Here is a 24809-nt window from a genome sequence, read left to right as displayed (position 1 = left end):
ATGCTCCTCTCTGTCTTCTTTTTGGTCTCAAGTGATAGATGTTATATTCCTCCTGACTGGGGTTCCTCTGTTGTTGTCTGTATTATCTTGCTCTCCCAAGGGGGGTATGCAACCTTTTGCATTTTCTACTCCTGGCAGCGCGGACTGTCATTCCAAGTCTTTGGAGATCTACAGTCCCTCCGACCCTTTCGTTCTCGTTTCAAGAAGTGACTCATCTACATAGAATGTAGGCGCTCCTCGCAGACTCCCGCCGCACGATTGATCGATACATGAATGTCTAAGGCCCGTGGTTGAGTTCTCTCTCCTCACCGGACTTTAGAGATCTACATCCCCACCATGTCAGACACACCCCCACTTCCCCCTGATAGTCCCCCCGTGTTGAGTTGAGCTGTCTCTTCCTGTTCGTGTGGACTTGGTGGAGCTTGGAGCTGGGATCATCCCGGGAAGTAGGTTGATAGTCTCTCTCTCTTACTGGTTCTTGCTTTGGTTATGTCCCTCTCATTTATTCTCTCCTTTTTCATAGTTTTCCTTTTCTCTTCTCATGAGGACCTTCATCCTCTCCCCTCCCTCTCCTCCTGGTCCCCCTTCCCCCCCCACAGATGTGCTCTTGCCCTATCTGGCCCATACCATTCTCCCCCCCCCCCATTTTCTACCCAGTTATATGGAGGTTTTGCACCTAATTATCAGAGAATTATCTGCTTTACTGAGTGCTATATCACAGTTCAGAGTGCTCTGACTATGGTTATGTACTCTGTGTATGTCTCTCCATTTATGTTGTTACTTAATCACATGCTTGTTGTTACCATTAATATTTTGTGGTACTACATTTTTGAAAAATAAAAACCATTTAATCTGATAAAAAATAATAAGTTATTGGTAGAGTGGGAAGTGATGAAAGAAAACAGTAAAGGGGAGGGAAAGAAGAAAAAAATTGAGAAAGAAAAGAGGAAGAAGAGAGTGAAGAAAGAGATGATAAAGGCAGAAACCAGTAAGGAAGTAAGACAATTATTAAAATAGATAAGAAATGAAGGTATAAGAGAAGGAGGAAGTAAAGGAGAAGGAAATAATGGAGGGAGAGAGAAAGGAAGTGAGGCAGGAAGTGATTGAAGGAAGGAAGGAAGGAAGGAAGGAGGAAGAGAAAGTTTGAGAGATAGAGCGAAGAAGGGAGGAATATAAAGAGTTAGAGTAAAAGTGAATGAGTGAAGGAAGAAATGAGTAAAGGATGGAGAGAGGAGAGGGTGAGGAGTGTGAAGTGGTAGACATCCTACAGTGATGAAGAAAAGGAAGTGAGAGACAATTATCTGTGACCCTGATACTCCCCACACCCCTGTTATTCACCTACAGAGTAAATTCCTGATTTAATTATTATATATTTTTAATAAAATACTTTAATGGACACAGCCCTCTCTGATACCCTCTCATGGTCATTTATGCTATGTGCATATTATATGATATCACTTATATGGAATCTTATCAAACTGACTTGAACTCTTCAGTGTTAAATCATGAAATGTTTACTGTTCCCAGGTCCCTTCCTCAGACTGTAGTGAAAGCTGCATCATGGGATTCAGAAAGGTCGCCCTGCAAGGGAAACCGACATGTTGTTACGCCTGTGTTCCATGTCTACAGGGGGAGATTTCAAATCAGACAGGTAATATTCAACTACAAAATATATTTCCGGCCTCTAAAAGATAATGTATCCCTTAACCCAAACTCCCTTACTCATTTAACAAATTTAGAAAGGGGTTTTTCTAGGGGGAAAATGCTCCTAAAAAGGTTTCCAAGGTGTTTAATACATAGCATTTTCCTAGGATAAGCCATCAATGGTTGAGATAGTCCTGCTCTGTTTGAGATAGTCCTGCTTTGGTTGAGATAGTCCTGCTCTGGTTGAGATAGTCCTGCTTTGGTTGAGATAGTCCTGCTCTGGTTGAGATAGCTTGTGGATAAATCTGTGGCTTGTGGATAAAAGTGCAGCTGAAGATATAATGGTGAAATTATAAAAAGAGAAGTTTAAAAAAGCAGAAGGTGGACGAAGGAGCTTAAAGTCACTGTAAGTATTAATTTTCCTTTATAATTATTACCACAGTTTGTCTTCAAGGATATTGGACAGCAGGATTGGAGGTTTTCTTCAGTGCACAATGTGTCATATGTATACACCTCTGGAGCAGCAGCTTCAGGGTGAATACCGCTGTGGCAGATGTGAGTATGTTTCCCACCTGGAAGCTCATATTAGAGATCTAGAGAAGCAAAATGCAACAAAGAGGGCAATCGACCATCTTGAAAAAAGCATACTGTGTACGGAGCAAGCAGTTAGTGGGGTAGACATGTAAGTTGGATAAATTAGCCAAGAGGTCTAGGAAGTAGGGAGCTGGGTTAATGTAGTAAGATGGACTAGAAGGGGGCAAGGAAAAGGAAGGCCACTTCTGTTTCTGTTCTCCCAAGCAAAACTGGATGATTGAGTGATTATGTGAGGGTCTCAATATCAGAAATGGCAACCCTAGTGGATACCTGTCTCCCTAACAGCCGAGGGAACAGTTCAACTAGTATTGTTGGGGATGGTAACGCAGGTAGGGCAAGACAGCTAGTGGTTGTAGGGGATTCTATAATCAGGAAGACAGGTTTGTCGCCAAGACAACCTTTTCCGAACGGTTTGCTGGCTCACTGACTCTTAGGCATGTGGTGGAACTGGTGGACAAATTACTTGGAGGAGGGGGCTGGGGCTTGGGGTCATGGTTTGGCTAAAACTACAGAGGGGAGACAATTCCTAAATTTATTGCAGGATAATTTTATGGCTCAGTTTGTAAAGGACCCAACAAAAAGTGATCTTTGTTGGATCTGGTCATTTCCAACAATGCAGAGCTGGTTTGGAATGTAACTGGTGCGTGAAAACCTTGGTAATAGTGACCACAATATAGTTAATTTTGGCCTAAAGTGTAGAAAACAAAGACAGGTTGGAAGGGCAAGAACATATAAATTTAAAAAGGGAAATTTCCCTGAGCTAAGAGCTGCACTTCAGGACATAGACTGGGATGAGGTCTTCTCAAATACTGATACAGACGATAAATGGGATGTTTCCAAATCAACACTGAATAACTAAACAGCTAAATTTATTCCTATGGGGAACAAGTATAAACAATTAAAGCTAAATCCTACATGGCTGACAACTGATGTTAAAAGAGCAAAAAACAACAAAAAAAATAGCATTTAAAAATACAAATCTGAAGGGTCAGTCCAAAGGATAGGGGATAAGATGTCTGATCGTAGGGGGGCCCGCTGCTGAGACCCCCCCGCAATCTCCCTGCAGCACCAGCATTCTATGCGGGTGCTGGATCTCCAGTTTCGGAAACCTCTGGGTTTCCGGGACTGGGGACGTGAAGTGACGTAGAGGGGGCGTGCCGTGACGTCGCGTCCCCAGTTCCGGAAACCCGGAGGTTTCTGAAACTGGAGATTCAGCACCCGCATAGAATGCTGGTGCTGCAGGGAGATTGCGGGGGGTCTCAGCAGAGGGTCCCCTACGATCAGACATCTTATCCCCTATCTTTTGGACTGACCCTTCAGATTTCCTCTGGGTTTCCGGGACTGGGGACGTGAAGTCACGCCCCCTCCAGTCATGTCACGCCCCCCCCCCCCCCCCATTGACATGAATAGAGGGGGCGTGCCGTGACGTCGCGTCCCCAGTTCCGGAAACCCGGAGGTTTCTGAAACTGGAGATTCAGCACTCGCATAGAATGCTGGTGCTGCAGGGAAATCACGGGGGGTCTCAGCAGGGGGCCCCTCGCGATCAGACATCTTATCCCCTATCCATTGGATAGGGGATAAAATGTTTTTGTCCGGAATACCCCTTTAAACTTTACAAAAGCTTAATAAAATCTGTAAAAAGTTTATAAAAACAACAAAATTCTAAATGAGATACAGGTGGACAAAGAAAGCAGGGTGCGTGTTATAGGCCGGTGCGTGGTATACCCCGATAAATACGGTACATCAAAAGCAATTCCCTTGATAGTCAGGCTCTATGAACCCCACAACATATGCTGGTGCTGCAGGGAAATCGCGGGGGGTCTCAGCAGGGGGCCCCTCGCGATCAGACATCTTATCCCCTATCCATTGGATAGGGGATAAAATGTTTTTGTCCGGAATACCCCTTTAAACATAACAAAAGCTTAATAAAAATCTGTAAAAAGTTTATAAAAACAACAAAATTCTAAATGAGATACAGGTGGCCAAAGAAAGCAGGGTGCGTGTTATAGGCCGGTGCGTGGTATACCCCGATAAATACGGTACATCAAAAGCAATTCCCTTGATAGTCAGGCTCTATGAACCCCACAACATATCCTTCATTCAAAATATCAAGGCATATAGTTCAGCAGACAGGTCAAATATAAAGAATAATCTTCTGACACCAATAAATTTGAAATAATTCCTTTCTTTTCTTATTTATTCAATAATTCTTCATATCAAAGTTACTTTGTGACATTTGAGATGTAGATAATTCAATAGAGCAAGATGGAGCAGCACATATCTCGGTCAGGTGGAGAGAGACACAAGTACAAACATGCCGTGCTACGTTTCAGGGGCGCGACCACTTAGTCATGCACACAGGATCATGGCTCAGGTGGGTTTAAATGTGGGAATGACAGGAGTAACAGTAGAACATTAACTCTTTACATACTGTGCGTACTTCATAATATAAGAAAACTTCAAGCCTCCATTCACACAGAAAAACCACACTTACAAAAACACTTAGAATAATACTTTAAAGCTGCAATTTCCATTAAGACCTTTAGCTCCAATGATTCTTTAGACTCCAATTATTGTGTTCACCAATTCTTGTTTTTATAGCTTGATATTAGAGATGAGCGAATCGAAGCTGATGAACCCAAATTAGTTCTGAATTTCATTAAATATTCGATTTGCAACTAAAGCGAATATCGCCGTGATTCTATCACGCGAATCGCTTCATTACACTCCATTTTATAGTGTTCCAGGCAGTGGATCCACATGTCAGTACATGGGGCAAGGGACTCTGGCAAGGCAAGGCAGGAAGGAAGCTGGGCGAGATGACCCTGAATTACATGCAGGATGCAGCCTATCAGCATCCAGTCACCCCTGTCATGTCACAGGCCTATATAATCGGCAGCCATATTGTGGCTGCTCCTTTCATGCCATACACTGCTGAGGGATAGGACGGACTGCCTGTGTCTGAGTGTTACACAGAGAGGCTGATCATAGCGCAGTGTTTCAACTCCTAGTCACCCTCATACGTGCATACCACATACCTACATCTAAGCAGTGCACTCTTTTGTACCTGTTAATCTGTACCAAGCCTACATACTGGGAAAGTCCAGGAAAAAGTAATCACTGGCTGGTGTTTTCCGAAAATAAGTTTTCAAGTGTACTGTAGCAAAATGTTTTGCCCTTATACGTGCATAGCACATACCTACATCTAAGTAGTGTACTATTTTGTACCTGTTAATCTGTCAAGGGCCTACATACAGTGAAAGGCCAGGGAAAAGTAATCACCGGCTGGTGTTTTACATAAATGCGTATTTGAATTTGTACTGTAGCGCATATTTTTGCACATATATGTGCATACCACATACTTACATCTAAGTAATGTACTATTTTGTTCATCTGTAACAAGCCTAGATACTGTGAAAGACTAGGCAAATGTAATCACGGGCTGGTGTTTTACGAAAATACGTTATTCAAGTGTACTGTAGCGCATTTTTTTGCCATTATACGTGCATACCACATACCTACATCTAAGTAGTGTACTATTTTGGACCTGTAAATCTGTCAAGGGCCTACATACAGTGAAATTCCAGGCAAAAGTAATCACCGGCTGGTGTTTTACGAAAATATGTTTTTCAAGCGTACTGTAGTTCATTCTTCTGTCCTCATACATTCACACCACATACCTACATCTAAGTAGTGTACTATTTTGTACCTGTTAATCTGTCAAGGGCCTACATACAGTGAAAGGCCAGGGAAAAGTAATCAACGGCTGGTGTTTTACGAAAATAAATTTTTTAAGCGTATTGTACCGCATTTTCTGCCCTCTTTGTTCCACAACAAATGGTCTCCTGGTTATACTAGTCTGTTGACGGTATAATACATACCCAGCAGTCCATTCCTAATAGTCTGTGAAAGCGAGCAATTTTGGGTTTATTACACAGTGACTGTGTGCTGCAGCACTGTTTTGTACTGCTGTTTTTTTCCTTTGTTGGGGAACAACAAACCCCCCCAAACTTTTTCAAAGGGCATGTTTTCTTACAAAACATTACATTGCAAAACAAAACAATCATATATTCTGACTCCTAAGAAATATATAAAATAGTTATAGACATTTTAAGCAAGTGCCCTGAGGAAAACTCTTGTATAAAAAATTGAAAGATATATAAAAATAAGTATTTTGCTTATAAAAATGAAATACTGGCGAGACATCTGAACTTTAGATAATAAAATGCAAAAACATACAAAAAAATTTAGCACAGGTAAGAAATGTGCCAAAAACTGCAAATGTCATTGACATAAATAGTCCTATTGCAAGTTTTTTTTTATTTTTATTAAGAGCCGAGGAAAGTGCTCTGGAATCACCCAAAATGCAAGAAAAAGAGCAAACGTGTTACACTAAAAAAAAGTGAACAAAGGATGCGGTCTATCGCAAGCCCTTCTCCGACAGGAGAGAGGCCCCCCAACCAACCTTACCCTTCGCCTCTGGACAAAAACGTACCAGCTTCGATTTCCCTTTTTGCCGGAGTTATTAAGGGACCACAAATGCTCCTGGCATCCCCATTGGCGTTAGCCAAGGTATCTGCCCACAGAACTGATAACGGGCAGTACCCTGCTCATGTAGGGTTTTTACGGAACCTAATGGCCCCGCACACCTCCCCTAGACTGCTAGGAGGGACACTCAGAAGGGCTGCTGCATCATAACAATCCTGTGGACACACAACACAAAAAAAGCGACACAGTGACAAAAAAGAAAAACATAAGTGAATGTGTGCAGATACACTGCCCGGACATCTGGTCGGATCTATATAAATTTTTCTGATCCTAACCAGAAGGCCCGGAATCAAGAAGTTAGTGCCACAAGGTGAAGAGTTTAGGGTGCCAGTGCTTTCACTCAGTGAGCCAATACTCCCAGTGAGTTTCGGCACCTTGGGGGTCACCACTCCCCGAGGCACTAAAGTACCTCGGCTCTAGACCCTCTCAGCCTCATAGCGAGACCCGGAGGGATCAGGTCACATTGGTGCTGCCGTGGAGCTGATTCCTCAGAAACACCTGTCCCCTCCATGCAGCACCCATCCCCACAAGTCCCACACCAGCATTTAACCGTCCAGTGGCGGAAACTCTTAAGGACAGATACTACTCTTAAGGACTGAAACACTCAGTCAGGAAAAGGCATCAGCAGTACACCAGAGGGTTTCATAACCCCTAAGATTGACAGATCAATGTTGAAATCTCAATTAAGCATTTATGTTAGCTAGTGCTACCATAACATATTTGCAGTTAATATCATATGTTGATGCAGGGCCATGGTGCCATCATTGGTACCCTGGCCACGCTTCACCTTCTGCCGACATATCTTGCATGTGGCTGTGTTAACCTCCTCCGGATGCTTGATGAAAAACTGCCACACCAGGAGTAGCTGATTTTCCCACCAACAGTCTGCACTAATTGACTGCTACTGCCGCCGTCTCCAGGATCCCCTGTTCCACTACCTCCCGGGAAGGTAGGCTGCCGCGAAACAGGCGGCCAACCTTGGGCACATTTGGCTCCAGAGTTTCCACTTCTGCTACTATGCTAACTGCCAACCATGCTACCACCTTGCTGGCTCAGCTGCTGCCTCACGGGCAACCTGCAACCCTCTTCTCCTTATGCACCCGGCTCCCAATTGCGATCGTCTTCATCATCATCGAGTTCTGTCTGCATGTCACTGATGTCCTCCTCAGGTTCCTCAACAGTGTCTGCTTCAGGACCCTGAATGCTGGAAACACCACCTCCCACGTCACCGTACTCATCAATACGGAGGAAGCGGCGGATGTCTCCTCCACTTCTTGGCTGGGCAGTAGCTGCTGACTATCCTCTATTAGATCGTCCTCACTGAATAGTGGAGCTGAACCCACCGCATAAGATCCTTCTAAGGGAGGGAACAGCATAGGTCAGAGGCAATTTGAGGACAGGGCCTTCTCCCGGACCATGCCAACTGAGGGTTATGTCTGAGGAACCCACCGACTGTTGACTGGGGGTATCAGATGTCACTTGTGATGAAGTGGATGACCGCATCAACCAATCGATGACGACAGATGGGTTGCTGGTAGAGACACGACCGCTAGCTGATACCAGGAGCTCAGGCCTCTCTCTGTGACTCCTGGTGCCACTCGCCCCTTGTCTGCTGCGACCTCTGCCTGATAAATTTAGGCCTCTGCCACTCCTCTGAGCACGTCCTGGCACTTCTCTGCCTGACATACTTAGTATATACGTATACGAGGGGAGTACAATACGCTTCACTATACGCCTTTCACTGTGTATAGGCTTGTTACAGATTAACATGTAAAAAAGGTACACTATTTGGATGTAGGTAGATGGTATGCACGTATAAGGGCAATAAAATGCACTACAGTACACTTGGAAAACGTATTTTCATAAAACACCCGCCCGTGATTACTATTCCCTGGCCTTTCACTGTATGTAGGCTTGTTACAGATTAAAAGGTACAAAAAAGTGCACTACTTAGATGTAGGTATGTGGTATGCACGTATGAGGGCAAAAAAATCTGCTACAGTACACTTGGAAAACATATTTTCGTAAAACACCAGCCAATGATTACTTTTGCCTGGACTTTCAGATTATCTAGGCTTGTTACAGATACAAAATAGTAGACTGCTTTGATGTAGGTATGTGGTATGCACGTACGAGGGCAGAAAAATGCACTACTGTACTCTGAAAAAACTTATTTTTGCACAACAGCAGCAGGACACAACAGTGCAGCACCACAAAAAAAAAGTGTATTAAACTGCTGGTTATTATACCATCTACAGACTAGTATAAGCAGCAGATAATTTATTGTGGAAAAAATAAAAAAATTGCGCTGAAAAATCATTCCTTCATCCTCTGCTAAGGTTCACGAAGTTGAGGCAGCTTCTTGAAATGTATGAGGCAACGAAAAGCTATCTGCCCCTCTCTGATAAAATGCTGAATAAAGTGACTGGGAGGTTAATGGCTGGCATAAAAATCATTTTCAGTGAGAAAAAGCACTGCACTTCTCTCTGTCCACAATGCTGAGGTGACTAGCAGTTGGAACTGGAACACTGTGTTATAATCAATTCAGCGTGTCTGTGTAACACACAGAGACACGCAGTCCGTCCTATCCCTCTGCAGTGTATGGCATGAAATGAGTAGCCAGAAAAATGGCTGCAGATTATATGGGCCTGTGACATCACAGGGGTGAGTGAATGCTGATAGGCTGCATCCTGCATGTAATTCAGGGTCATCCCGCCTTCCCGCCTTCCCAGCATCCCCTGCCCCATGCACTGACATGTGGATCCGCCATTTTAGGTGTCCAGGAGCCTGGAATGCTGTAAAATGGAGTTTAATGAAGTGACTCACGCTATAGAATATAGAAAATGCGATATTCGCATTTGTTGCATATTGAATTTTTCATTAAATTTTTATCGAATTCGGGTTTGTCAGCTTCGATTCGCTCATCTCTAGCAGTGGATATAGAGGGAGATTTTTTAAGGGATTTAAGCATCATTTTTTTTGCTTACATAAGTCGCACAAGTAAATAAAAGTCGCAAACTCCCTTCCAAAAGTCGCAAGTGCAAGCTAGGTCAGACCTGGCTTACAATCTTGCCTATGAAAGCATTTTCAAAAAGTCGCACGTGAGACTTTTTGTGCTACTTTTTGAAAATGCTCCACTCCCCAGCACCCACTCACATCTACCACCTGCCGGCAAGGTGTTGGGACTACAACTCCCAGCATGTCCTCACTGTAAGGGCATGCTGGGATTTGTAGTCCTGCAATAGCTAGAGGGTGGGTGGTAGATGTGGGTGGGAGCGAAGCTGTGCAAAAAGTCGTGCAAAAAGTTGCAGTTGCTTTTTGTGGGACTTTTTACTTTAAATTTCATAGGCACGGTGGGACGAACGGGTAGGAGATGTACAGGAGGGGGACATTCTTGTTACCCGCCCACACAACACTATTACAAATCCCAGCATGTCCTTACTGTAAGGACTGTAGTTGTGTGGCACGGGGGTGAGTGTGTTAGATGGGCGGGTGGATGACAAGCTTGTCACCCGCCCACGCCGCATGACTACAACTCCCAATATGTCCTTACTGTAAGGACATGCTGGGAGTTGTAGTGCTGCGCTGCGATGCGGGCGGGAAATGTGCAGGTAGGTTACAATAAATGTACTAACCTATTTTCCTTGTTTTTTTTCCCTTCTCATTTCAGATCCGTGTATCCTGTGGACTACAACAATGACCAGTGTTTTTTTTTTCTTTTTGTTTAATGTTAATAAAATGGTTAATGAGGGCTTGTGAGGGAGTGCTTTTTTTTTTTTTTTTTTACTTTACTGGCTTAGTGGTGGAAGCTGTCTTATAATCAGAATCCATTACTAAGCCAGGGCTTAGCGTTAGCACCAAAAACAGCTAGCGCTAACCCCCAATTATTACTCGGTGCCCAGCACCACATGGGTGTAGGGAAGAACTGCTACCAACAGGCCTGAAGCATCAAATATGACACTCCTGAGCCTATAACAGGCTGGCATTATTTAGGCTGGGAAGGTCCAGTAACAATGTCAGTTTGTTGCTGCTTGGTTGGTATTTGGCTGAGAATGAAAATACGGGAAACCCTATGCATTTTTTAAAATGAATGATAAAATAATTAAAGAAAATGCATAGGGTCCCCTGAGTTTTTATTTTCAGACAGATACTAACCAAACAGCAACAGCCTGACCTTACCAGGGTGGGCGAGAACCCTCCCCAGCCTAAATAACGCCTGCCTGTTACCGCCTATGCCTAGTAGCGCCATCTTTGACACTCCAGGCCTGTTGGTACCGGCTCTTCCCGACACACCTGTTGCGATGGGTACTGGGGTAATAATTGGGGGTTAGCGCTAGCTGTTTTTGCCGCCCTGGCTTAGTAATGGTCAATAAGAAGGTTTCCATTACTAAGCCTGTAAAATAAATAAATAAAAAAAACACATTTAAAAAACTTTTGTTCCAAAAAACTCTCCCCCACAAGCCCTCGTTACAAAATGTTAATATTAAAAAAACTCTGGTCATCGTAGTCCACCGAATCTTAAGTAGCCCAAAGGATAGACGGATCTGAAATGTAAAGAGAAAAACAAACAAACAAAAAATGGGTTAATACATTTCGGGGGAATAAAGTGGTAAAAAAATGTTAACGCCATTGACCGTGTGGTTTAATTAACGATATATTTTTTTTATAGTTCGGACATTTCCGCACGCGACAATACCACATATGTTTATTTTTATTTACGCAGTTTTTCTTTTATGGGAAAAGGGGGGTGATTCTAACTTTTATTGGGGAAGGGGTTAAATGACCTTTGTTAACTTTTTTTCAATTTTTTTTTGCAGTGTTAAAGCTCCCATAGGGGGCTATAGCACTGTACACACTGATCTTTTACCCTGATCCCTGCAAAGCCATAGCTTTGCATGGATCAGCGAGATAGGGGCTCGATTGCTCAAGCCTGTAGCTCATGCTTGGAGCAATCAAATGCCGACGGGACGTGACGAAGCAAGGTAAGGGGGTCTCCACTCGTGTCCTAGCAGATCAGGACATCGTGATTTTTTGGCGATGTCCCAATCAGACCCGACTGAGCTGCCGGGAAGCGTTTACTTTCATTTTTAGATGCGGCAATCAACTTTGACCGCCGCGTCTAAAGGGTTAATAGCGCGTGGCACAATGATTGGTGCCGCACGCTATTAGCCCAGGGTCCAAGCTACCATTAGCAGCCGGGACCGACCCGGTGTGATGCGGGGTCACGATGTGATCCTGTTTTAAAAACCGAGACCAGGCGAGAGTCACAGCTCTGTGACCCCTGGAAGCAAACTGTTGTCTGACTCCTCACCCCACCCTTATCTTAGGAGACATTTAAGGCATTTAGGGTTAAGTCTAGGCATCTAGGTTTAAGAAACAGAAAGCTTTAAATATAGTTTTGCACTTTTCACTGTAAAACTAATGAACTGGTTTCAGGTACTCTGCTAAATGGGCAATTTTCTATGAAAAAGTATCAACTTTTCAATGCTGCATAAACAATGGTCGGTAACATCTGAAAAAGATTTCTGATCTTTACTTATTATTTTTAATTGGATAAAATAAATTAAGTTTCATCTAACTTCACTGTCCTGTGTCTACACAACAAAACACTCTTTACTTGGCCTCAGCAAACAACCTATATGGTGCACACTATCTTTTGGCTGACATTTATAATACAGATGACTACAGAATATAAAATCAAAATGTTGTGGACAGAAAATATGCAACAATAAAGAGCAATCCGTACCAAAATTTACACAATATGGCAGCATTATCAATAATCTCACTATGGCAACCGAGTAACAAAAAAACAATACTAGATGGCAATCTAATTGGCTGGGATATTATATGAACACAAGAGCAACACATATATATATATATATATATATATATATATATATATATATATATATATCTAACCATGCCTACCATGGCTACCGGATATGTGCCTTAAATGAGAAGACCATGACCAATCTAACAACACTTTGGTAATATAAACCCAATATGGAATTATACAGCAAGTTACCAGCCTTCCAACTTTGCTATAGTGCATCCACAATTAAAATGATGACACTTCATAAAATGTCATCCTGGATCCCTTAATAAATCTGCAGAATTTGTATATTAAGACATTTTACAGTGACAAAACTATAAGTTACATCCACAACTAGGCGGGTATTTAAGTGAAAGATAGACCAGTATTTCACTTAATAATTCCTATTCACAATTGGATTAAGAAATATAAATAATCTTACACATGATCAAAGTATACCATGGCCCAAAACAAAAGAATTTAGCTATGCCCAAAAGAAATATCTATCAGCGGAGACAAAATCAAATTATTTAAATGCAGTTAATCTTTTTAGAGAACCCCCCCCCCCCCCCACCTTCTGCTCTATCAGCACGAGGTCAACAGCGTCACAACTTTTCAGAGGGAATTTACATACAACTTTTTCTCCCCCCTTTAGCAAACAGACAGCTTGCAAACGTGTTTGGAAAACAGCCTTCTGCTGTCCAGCACCAAACCAGTTTCGGTCCAGGTACGTTCTTGGAAGAAACTCACAAATGTGTGAAAAGACATTTTACAATGTGAAATGATTAATCAGATACAGGTAAACAATACAATTCCCCCCTTGGGGATTTATATATCTGCAGCTTGTACTTTGCAGATTGTACTTTTAGAATCCTGCAATACATTTTTGCAAGAAACATGTTTACTCCAACTTGCATATTTTGGGTCAAACTTTATCATAAAGTTTTCTATTATCCTTATGCCACGCCCTGAGCTCCTTAACTCAATCTCCCTGTAATCTGGGACCTCAATAAAAATCTACTTCTGTGATTTGAGTCCATTACACTTATGAGGTAAATCTCCAACTATTAGAGATGGTGGCCATGAATTCATAGGAAGGTTTCTGAGTCAAAGGACTAGAACCAGACCCTACTGCCTAGGCTAATGATACCTAAATCTATTCCCTATGTCATCTTGAACATCTTGGGACAATTTTACTATTAATTTCAGGCGATATAAAAATCAATTGTGTTTAGCATAGAGAAAACAACTTCCTGCAGTTGATTTACTTGTCATGCACTAGTTGCATTTGTGTAATTACACCTTATGCGACACACTCATCTGTGGTTCTGGTATGGGTTTAACCCCCTCAGTACCAGACAGTGATATTGACTATGTATAGACCACGCCCTTCCAAGGGTTTGTATACGTGATCTGGCTTTAGGCATTCTGATGCCTACAAGGACATGCATGACAATTTGGGACTCACTGTTACCTTAACAAGTACTATATGGCATACTCATTAAAGGGGTACTCCGCTGAAATTATTTTCCGTTTGAAATACAGAGCTGTCTGCTGATATCATGAGCACAGTGCTCTCTGCTGACATCTCTGTCCATTTTAGGAACTGTCCAGGGTAAAAGGAAATCCCCATAGCAAACATATGCTGTTCTGGACAGTTCTTAAAATGGACAGAGATGTCAGCAGAGAGCACTGTGCTCGTGATGTCAGCAGACAGTTCTGTGTTTCAAAAAGAAAAGAATTTCCGCTATAGTATTCAGCAGCTGATAAGTACAGGAAGGATTAAGATTTTTTAATAAAAGTAATTAACAAATCTGTTTAACTTTCTGGCACCAGTTGATTTAAAAAAAAAAAAAAGTTTTTCACCGGAGTACCCCTTTAAAACAGTTTACTATAACCAAACTACACATGGCTTAACCACACGCTGCCACTGCTAACACAATGGAATGCAATGCTTAGCATGGAATAACACAGAGTTGGTTTAACACAGCCACACTTAGTAATATTGCAAAATGACTTCCAAACAAAAATATTGTTAATTCATTAATCTGTCATTTCTCAATCATATCTCAGCAGTGCCTCCATGTTGTTGCGTGGTAATAACTCAATTATAAATTAGGAATTATGGTCATAATTATTATTAATTATGAAAAATAAAAAAATATCCAAAATATCAAAATTAGGACCTGGTGAATTGTAGACAAAGCCAATCAATACAATTCACATCTGAGTCCGACTATTTCCTCAGATATCAACAAGTTTTTTTTTATGATGGGATGACATTAACACTTAAGGATGTAGTTTTGCAAAATACAATAATACACAGGTATTATAAAAGTATGCAGATTTATTGGTTATAAGGTTATAAACATAAATGAGTAATAAACACAATGATATATGCAAATGAATATCAATTAGATATATTAGTTAACATTACAAGCTTGTTAATTGACTACATATAGTAGGACAATACATGTGAGTAGTGAGTAACTTGTTACAATAAAACAAAAGCTACCAGGTTAGGAATATCATATAAGAAAAAGGTTACATATCACTCTATCCAGAGGAACCTCATGATATTAAGATGGGCAATATTCATTTTTGGGGCCTACAATAAGTATCACATTGTGTAGTTATTTTCAGTCTGACCACAGTGCTCTCTGCCTACACCTCTTTCTGTGTCAGGAACTGTCCTGAGCAAAAGAGATTTACTCCTAATCTGAACAATTCCTGACATAGACAGAGGTGTCAGCAAAGTTCACAGAGGTCAGACAGAAAAGAACTAAACACCTTCTTTTGGAGTATACAGCAGCTGATAAGTACTGAAAGGGTTAAAATTTTTCAATAGAAATAATTTACAAATAGTTTAATTGATTCTGTCATCAGTATCACCTGCACTAACCTATAGGTATAGGTTTGTAGAGCTAATGATACTGATGGAAATGATACTTACCTATCCCCAAGACATGCTTTTGTTCCACTGATGTTCTTCTTATTTTCTTCATATGCTAATAAAGAGCTTGGTGCACGGGAGGCGTTCTCGAGCTCTACTCTGCAGCACAACACCTCTCCTCCACATGTACAGCGGGTATGAAGTGAAATTTCTAAGTCATTGCAGAGGAGAGTTGTTATGCTGCAGAGTAGAGCTTCATTCTTTAGCATAGGAGACTCAGCAAAGGGAAGGAAGTGTTTCCTCTAAAGACAGGAGTCACCGTGCACCCAGGGCTTGGGAATGGCCTCCATGCACAAAGCTCCTACTTTGCACATGAAGGAAGAAAAAGAATATAGGCGGATATGGATCGGGGATCAGTATGTTTCATTTTCATCAGTATCACCTGTACTACAATCTTGTACCAATAGGTCAATGCAGGTGACAGATTTAACTGTACTAAGCTATCCAGATGCATCTAATAAAACACTCCAGTAAAACACTGCCAATGGCACTATATAACACTGAACATCTTTATAGCGTCATATGTTTGTCGAATCTATTGGTAGCATGTAAAAAAATACCACTGGCATACATTGTAACACAAAAGAAAACATAATACCCTACAAACAATGAGGGGCATTTATCATTGTTTGCTTTGGTGAGCAAGTTCTGAAGTAATTGTTTTTGTTAATTTTGGTTTTGCTTACGTGATACATAGTTATCATACTATCACAGGGGGTTAATAAATTTGGAGCACATAAGCAAAACAAAATAGTCACAGCTGAGACTTTTGTGAGAAATTTTTGTGACTTTTTAAATTTGCTCATGTACGGGAGTTTTGTACTCCAGGTCAGAACAGGAGTAGACTTGCGACTTATTTTAAGGGATTTGTGACTTTTTTTTTGCCTACGTGTGACTTTCGCACATCATAAATACCCAACCACTGCAAAGGGAAAACTAAAATTTGATTAGGTAAGGCTGTTTGTAACTTTTTGCTTACTCACAAAAGTCGCAAAAAGAAGTGCGTAGGCGCATGTGTGACTTTTTATGAGACTTTGTATGCAAAAAAAGGGATCTAAATACCTTTATAAATGTACCCCAATATGTTTTTTATATTTAGATTCCTTGAACTGCTTCAGATGTCCATGGGACCAATGGCCAAATCCTGAAAAATCCAGGTGCCTCCCTAAACCCACAGAGTGCCTGTCTTATGAAGATATATTAGGAGCCAGTTTAGCTGCTATCAGCATAATGTCTTCGATATTTCCAGCTCTTATCTTGGGGCTTTTCTTCAGTCGCAAGAGCACTCCGCTTGTGAAAGCCAGCAATTACTCCCTAAGTTGTCTTCTACTCATGTCCCTCAGTCTCTGCTTCTTTTGCTCCTTAGGATTTATTGGTTTCCCTGATCATGATAAATGTCTTCTACGTCAGGTGTCTTTTGGTCTGGTATTCACTCTCTGTGTTGCATGTATATTGGCCAAGACGATCATGGTGGTTTTTGCTTTCATGGCAACTAGACCAGGGAGCAGTTTAAGAAAATGGACCAACCTAAGAGTCTCCTACTCAATCATTTCTATCTGCGTCCTTCTACAATTATTATTGTGTATCACTTGGATATCAGTGGCTCCTCCATTCCCACAATACAACGCTGAAGATAAACCAGAACTTATTATTGTGGACTGTAATAATGGGTCACCCATCGCCTTCTGGGCCATGCTTGGCTATCTATTTCTTCTGGCTACTATTAGTTTTATAGTGGCCTTCTTGGCAAGAAAACTTCCAGACAGTTTTAATGAAGCCCAGTTTATAACATTTAGTATGTTGGCCTTTCTGTGTGTTTGGGTATCTTTTATTCCAGCCTATCTCAGTGCCCAGGGTAAATATACAGTTGCCATGGAGGTATTTGCCATCCTGGCATCTAGTTGGGCATTGTTGATTTGTATGTTTTTTCCTAAATGTTTTATTTTACTGTTCAGACCAGAGATGAATTCCAAAGATTATCTCATGATGAGGAAAAAAGATAAAGAAACAACAAGCAGATTATAGACAGAAATAACCTTCAACAATATAATTTCTATGTGTAGAAAATAAATCTTAAAGGGGTTTTCCGGCCTTAAACATTTTATCCCCTTACGTCACGTCTCCAGTCCTGAAAACTTCGGGTTTCCGAGCCTGGAGACACAGCTCTGCGCATAATGCGGGTGCTGCAGGAAGATCGCGGGGGATCCCAGCAGTGCCCCACCCCAAAATCAGACATCTTTTCTCCTATCCTTTGTATAGGGTACAAAATGTCTAAAAGCCGGAATACCTGTTTAATATTCCGAAATCATCCTAGAAAGTTTTAACAATGCTTTAAGAAAAATGTGTCACCATTTACTTTTGCTTGTTTCTGTATATAAGTACATTAAAAAGCAGTTAGGTGAAAGAGTCCGCACCAAACACCATTTGTCTCTGCATGTGGCACTGTGTATGCCAAAATTTAGCATTTTTATCTTTGTTGGAATAAAGTTCAGCACTATTTAACTATATGGGCATACTTGTTGTGATATGATTCCTTCCTAAATATAGAGGTTATTCTTTAGTTATTCATGACAAATACTTTACACAGGTACTGCAGGGCAGTCACTTAGCATAGAAGATGGCTTTCAACTGTAACTCATATAATGACGCCGTAGAAGCGGCTTCTGTGAACCCTATATTTTGGGTGCAAACTCTGGGCACAATCATAGACAGCCTAGTCTAAGAAATAAGTAGTCAACTTTTGAATATCTTCCCCAAGTGAATAATACGCCATAGTGTTACTGAACAAAACACGCTATACACAGACGAATGCTACCGCACATAGTGGTAGATACGAGTTCTACACAGACTCTGCAGTCTGATTAAAAGTGATTTCAATTACATTAAGTAACATCTCCGACCTAAATCACATTCTTTCTTCTCTTCTCCATGTGTAAAAAAGAGCAAAACATTTGGAAATTTGCCAAACACAAGATACAACAGAAAAAAAACATGAAAACCTGTTGGAAACTAGAATCCACATAGAAAACTGCTCAATACTCTTAGAAAATGAGGGCCAATATCCACAAAATCTGCTTGATACATCAAGTATCACACACTTCAATCAGTATCAATTCGGCAATGGCCCTAATTTCTTAAGAGAGTATGGTTGTATTTGTTGCAGATTTAATAATCCATTTGTTTTTTCCCTCATTTATTTATTATTTTCAGTTTCGGCGCATGTTGAATTTTTCAAGTGTGAACAATGAAAATTCTAAATGACCTTTGAAGTGAATGCGCGCATACACATTACATCTAGAGAATAGCGAATTTTAGAAATATTCGATCTGGCCTATTTTCTGATAAAATGTGCGCTGAAATTTTTCATTGTGAATCACTATTAAAAATGCCTATTTCTGGCCTACATAGAGGCTCAATAGGGGTATAAAACACTTTGCCTTGTCCTAACACACATAAGGTGTGTGCTGGGTTAGTTAAATAATACTGTTATTCAGAATAACATGCAGATTACAGGCACCGCTATTAGAATCACTGTCGCAGAGTGGCACAATAACAGAGCCTGGAGGTGGCATAAGTATGAGGAGACCATATAGTGGCTGAATGACACAGCGTGGAGGTGGTGGCAGCATGAGGAGACCATATAGTGGCTGAATGACACAGCGTGGAGGTGTTGGCAGCATGAGGAGACATATAGTGGCTGAATGACACAGCTTGGATGAGGTTGAAGCATGAGGAGACCATATAATGACTTAATGACACAGTCTGGAGGTGTTGGCAGCATGAGGAGACCAAATAGTGGCTGAATGACACAGCGTGGAGGTGTTCACAGCGTGGGGAGAACATATAGGGGGAGATTTATCAAAACCTGTCCACAGGAAAAGTTGCCCAGTTGCCCATAGCAACCAATCAGCGCGCTTCTTTTATTTTTAACAAGACCTCTGCAAAATCAAAGAAGCAATCTGATTGGTTGCTATGGGTAACCTCTGCAAAGGTTTTGTTAAATCTCCCCCATAGTGGCTGAATGATGCAGCCTGGAGTTGGCAGCTATTGTTGAGCATCGGCACTACGCAATTTTTTTTCACATGCTAATTTTTATGCAAATTTGCCATGCAAATTTTAGCATGTTAAAAAAAAGTGAACATACATAGGAAATATGCAAACTTCGCGAGCATAGGAAGAATAATCGTCAATATATTTGCAAAATATCGTGAATTTGAATATGGCCCCTGCCGCTTATCACTATTGGCATGAGGAGACCATATAGTGGCTGAATGACAGCCTGGAGTTGTTGGCAGCATGAGGAGACCAGATAGTGGCTGAATGACACAGCCCGGAGTTGGCGGCAGCATAGGATCTCACCATCCGGAAGATTAAACAATACATTTAAAATTTAAATTGAAGATTTATGGTAGCTAGTGCTACCATAAAAATTTTTGGGTAATGTCCCAGCAGTATGAGGAGACAATATAGTGGCTAAATGACATAGCCTGGAGGTGGCTGAAGCATGAGGAGACCATGTAGTGGCTGAATGGCACAGCCTGGAGTTCTCGGAAGCATGAGGAGACCAAATAGTGGCTGAATTATGCAGCCTGGAGTTGGTGGCAACATGAGAAGACCATAGTACCATCTTATCCCTAAGATTAAACCCTTAACGACCAAGGATGTAAATGTACTTCCTGGTGCGGAGGTACTTAGCACACCAGGACGTACATTTAAATCCTGTGTATGACCGTGAGCATCGGAGTGGTGCTCGTGTCATACATGGCAGGTCCTGGCTGCTGGCAGCAGCCAGGGACCCGTTGGTAATAGCCGACATCCGCGATCGCAGACCCCTCGGATGCCATGATCAATACAGATCACGGCATCTGCGGCAATGCGCATGTTAAAATAAATGATCGGATCGCCCGCAGCACTGCCAAGGTGATCTGATCATCTGTAATGGCGGACTGAGGTCCCCTCACCTGCCTCCATCCATCTTCCGGCGTCTCCTGTTCTGGTCTGCGCCAGACCAGAAGATGACCGATAATACTGATGACCAATAATACAAAAGATGACCGATAACCATAGGCATGCGCAGCCTATTGTATTTAAAATTTAATTACAAAGTACAATTGGTTACGCAAAAAAAACAAGCCCTTCTATGGGTCTGTAGATGGAAATATAAAAGAGTTTTGGATTTTAGAAGGCGAGGCTTAGTCTGGTCCAAAAGGTTAAAATGGGCTTGGTCATTAAACAATACATTTTACATTTTTTATTGAAGATTTATGGTAGCTAGTGCTAGGTAATGTCTCAGCAGCATGAGCAGACCATATAGTGGCTCAATGACACAGCCTAGAGGTGGCTGAAGCATGAGGAGACCATATAGGGATGAATGACACAGCGTGAAGGTGTTGTCAGCATAAGGAGAACATATAGTAGGTGGATGGCATAGCCTAGAGGTAGTTGAAGCATGAGGAGACCATATGGTGGCTGAATGGCACAGCCTGGAGGTGGCTGAAGCATGTGGAGACCATAGAGTGACTGAATGACACAGCCGGGAGTTGGTGGCAGCATGAGGAGACCATAGGGACTAACCATTCCTAATATTAAACCATACATTTTAAAATTTAATTGAAGATTTATGGTAGCTAGTGCTACCATATATTTTTTTTAGGTAATGTCCCAGCAGCATGAGGAGATCATAGGGCCTCACCATCCCTAAGGTTAAACGATACATTTTAAAATTTCAATTGAATATTATGGTAGCTAGTGCTACCATAAAAATGTTTTGGTAATGTCCCAGAAGTATGAGGAGACCATATAGTGGCTGAATGACACAGCCTGGAGTTCGCAGAAGCATTAGGAGACCATATAGTGGCTGAATGACATAGCCTGGAGTTGGTGGCAGCATAAGGAAACCATAGGGACTTACTATTTCTAAGATTAAATGATACATTTTAAAATTTAAATTGAGGATTTATGGTGGCTAGTGCTACCATAAAATGTTTTAGGTAACATCCCTGCAGCATGAGGAGACCATATAGTGGTGGAATAACACAGCCTAGAGTTGGCTGAAACATGATGAGACCATATAGTGATGAATGACATAGCGTGGAGGTGTTGTCAGCATGAGGTGACCATATAGTGACTGGATGAGACAACCTGGAGGTAGCTGAAGCATGAGGAGACCATATAGTGGCTGAATGGCACAGCCTGGAGTTGGTGGCAGCATGAGGAGATCATAGGGCCTCACCATACCTAAGATTAAAAGATACATTTTAAAATTTAAATTGAAGATTTATGGTAGCTAGTGCTTCCATAAATGTTTTTAGGTAATGTCCCAGCAGCATGAGGAGACCATATAGTGGCTTAATGACATAGCATGTAGGTGGCTGAAGCATGAGAAGACCATATAGAGCTGAATGACACAGCATGGAGGTGTTGTCAGCATGAGGAGACCATACAGTGGCTGAATATCAGAACCTGGAGTTGGCAGCAGCATGAGGAGACCACATAGTTGCTGAATGACACAGCCTGGAGGTGGCTGAAGCAAGTGAAGACCATATACTGGCTAAATGGCACAGCCTTGAGTTTGTGGCAGCATGAGGAGAACATTGGGTGGCTGAACGACACTGCCTGGAGGTGGCAGCAGCATCAGAAGTCCTTAAAGTGACCTGGTGACCGAGTGGTGCGGTTGGTGGCAGTGCCAGTACCCGGTGACAAAGGTGGGTGAAAAAAGGTCCGATGCGGAGCAATGTTTGTAAAATCTGCTTTGCACTAAGCATGTTTTTGAAATGTTGGTGTGGCACCACGGTCAATCTACTCTGATGCATCAGGCATTGGTGGATGAAAATCCTGGCTGATCCATGCCTTAGTCACCTTTACAATGGTCAGTCTCTCGAAATTTTTTGGGGACAGACGAGTTCTCCTTGGGGTGCCTATGGTCCCCGCCACACTAAATATCCACTCTGATGGCACACTACTGGCCGGGCAGGACAGCTTTTCCAGGGCAAACTCTTCTAGTTGTGGCCACAAATCAAGTTTGGCTGCCCAGAAGTCCGGCGGATCTTCAAGGTGTGTTGGTATGAGCATGTCAAGGTATGCCACCACCTGCTGGTTCAGGTCCTGCTCCACATCTCACTGCTGCTGATAAGGTTGCTTCACTATGCAGCTGAAAAAAGGTACTCATCAGCGACTGCAGACTAAGGCTGCTGCTGATGGAGCTGGTACTGCTCCTGCCACCCCACCCCTCCCCAGCAGCCATGGCAGTGGAAGGTGAGCGCAGAGGACCCCCCGAGGCAGACCTGCGACGAGAGGATGGACAATGGCGCAGATAGGCATCGGCCAACTGACTACGTAGGATGCCTCTGTAGTAGCCCAATTTGTCCACCCTCTCAGTGTGTGTAAAAAAAAGGCATCTATTTTGTGCCGGTAGCGAGGGTCAAATTAGGTGGAGAGCCAGAAGTCATCCCGCTGAAAATGGTGACAATTTGGCGGTCACTATGCAAGCAACTGAGCATGCATCGTGCCATTTGTGAAAGTGTCTCGGATTGACTCCCTGCCTCCATCTCCACTGCATACTGCCACGCTGTGTCTGGGTCCTCTGTCTCACCTTCCTCATAACCTTCTAGCTCCTCTGGCAGCTCCTGCTCCTTCTCTCTTTCAGATGACTAGAAAAACCGCCCATTTGGCGAAACATAAACTGTGCTCCTAAACTGATTAATAATGTGGCTTCCTCAAAGGGCCTGAGCAAATGGCAGGTGTCAAGTATGAGCTGCCACTGTTTGACATTGGAGTTTCAGAGGGGAGCCCCCCTATCCCCCCTATCCGCTTAGATTATCAAGAAGTCAGTGATGACTTTTCTCTGTTCATATAGTCGGTCCAACATATGGAGGGTGGAATTCCAACGTGTGGCAATGGCACAAATCAGACTATGTTTGGGGATACCGTTCTGATGCTGGAGCTCAAGGAGTGTATGGTTTGCGGTGTACGAGTGGCTGAAGTGCATACAAAGTTTCCTTCCCGTTGTTAAGATGTCATGCAAATGGGGGGAACACTACAGGAACCGCTTGACAACCCGATTGAACACAAGTGCCATGCAGGGGGCGTGGCTTAGCCCTCCTTGCGCTCAGACAAGATGTTCTTCCCATTGTCAGACACCATTTCCAGTTTTCGTGGAGTAAGCCATGCTCCGATTTCTTTATGAATGACTTTTAGCAGTTCATCCCCCATGTGACTCCATTCGCCAAGGAAAACCATGTGAAGAACAGTGTGACACCGCCGTGCCCTGCACACATGGTATGCTTGAGGGGCACTGAGACTTGTCCGTACAGTGGAGGCTGAGGACCCGATGGAGGATGAGGAGGCGGAGTCACACACTGTCACAGGGCCAATGTCCTCCGAACGTAGAGGTGGAAGCGGCGTGACCTGTTCAAGTTGGTGTTGTGGCTGTGCAGGAACCACATTCACCTAGTGGGCCTTAAAGGACATGTATTGTTCCTGACCATAGGTACAGCTCCAGATGTCGGCGCTGCCATGCACTTTGGTACAGACTGACTGGCTCAAGGACTGGCCCACCTTCTCTTCCACAAAATTGTGCAGGGCTGGTATTGCCTTCTTCGCAAAGAAATGACAGCTTGGGACTCTCCACCTCGGCTCGGCACAAGCCATCAGTTCTCTGAAAGGTGCAGAGTTCACCACTTGAACATGGAGGGACTGCAGCACCAGCAACTTGGTCAGAAGCACATTCACCCTCTGCCACTCCTCTGTGCACATCCTGGCATTTCTCTGTCTGACATACTTAGTGTGTATAAGAGGGGAGTACAATACGCTTCACTGCGCTTAAAAAATATTTGTCTAAAACAGCAGCTTGTGTGTACATTTGGCTGGCCTTTTACAGTAACTAGGCCTTTGAGACTTTAAGAGGAACAAAATAATACACCAGTTAGATGTATGTATGTGGTATGCACTTATGAGGGCATAAAAATGAGCTACAGTATGCTTAAATAAGTATTTGTTTATGACACCAGCCAGAGAGTACTTTTGCCTGCCTGGCTTTTCACACTATCTAGGCCCTTGAGACTTTAACAGGAATAAAATAGTACACCACTTAGATGTACATATGTGGTATGCACTTATGAGGGCAGAAAAATGTGCTACAGTACACTTAAATAAGTATTTGTGTACGACAGCAGCCGTTGAGTACTTTTGGCTGGCTTTTTACACTACTTAGGCCCTTGAGACTTTAACAGGAACAAAATAGTACACCACTTAGATGTA

At 42.5% G+C, this 24809-nt stretch overlaps 1 protein-coding gene across 1 annotated transcript; it reads left to right on the top strand.

Moving 5' to 3' along the window:
- Positions 1-891: 891 nt before the first annotated feature.
- LOC130367290 (vomeronasal type-2 receptor 26-like) lies at positions 892-17576 on the top strand. Its single transcript, XM_056569696.1, has 3 exons — positions 892-996; positions 1528-1651; positions 16651-17576. The coding sequence occupies exons 1-3, from the start codon at positions 892-894 to the stop codon at positions 17574-17576; spliced, it is 1155 nt and encodes a 384-aa protein (XP_056425671.1).
- Positions 17577-24809: the final 7233 nt, after the last annotated feature.

The sequence above is a fragment of the Hyla sarda genome, chromosome 4 (genome assembly GCF_029499605.1).
Source record: "Hyla sarda isolate aHylSar1 chromosome 4, aHylSar1.hap1, whole genome shotgun sequence".
NCBI classification, from domain to species: domain Eukaryota; kingdom Metazoa; phylum Chordata; class Amphibia; order Anura; family Hylidae; genus Hyla; species Hyla sarda.
Note: the sequence above shows the minus strand (reverse complement) of the source record. Positions and strands in the feature narration are given on the sequence as shown.

What these genes read in the sequence shown, in the direction of transcription:
- LOC130367290 (XM_056569696.1), top strand. Translation starts at nt 892, where the DNA reads ATGAAAGAAAACAGTAAAGGGGAGGGAAAGAAGAAAAAAATTGAGAAA. An exon ending in AGGCAGAAACCAGTAAGGAA is followed by an intron (nt 997 to 1,527) that starts GTAAGACAATTA and finishes TACTGTTCCCAG; the next exon opens with GTCCCTTCCTCAGACTGTAG. An exon ending in GGAGATTTCAAATCAGACAG is followed by an intron (nt 1,652 to 16,650) that starts GTAATATTCAAC and finishes TTTTATATTTAG; the next exon opens with ATTCCTTGAACTGCTTCAGA.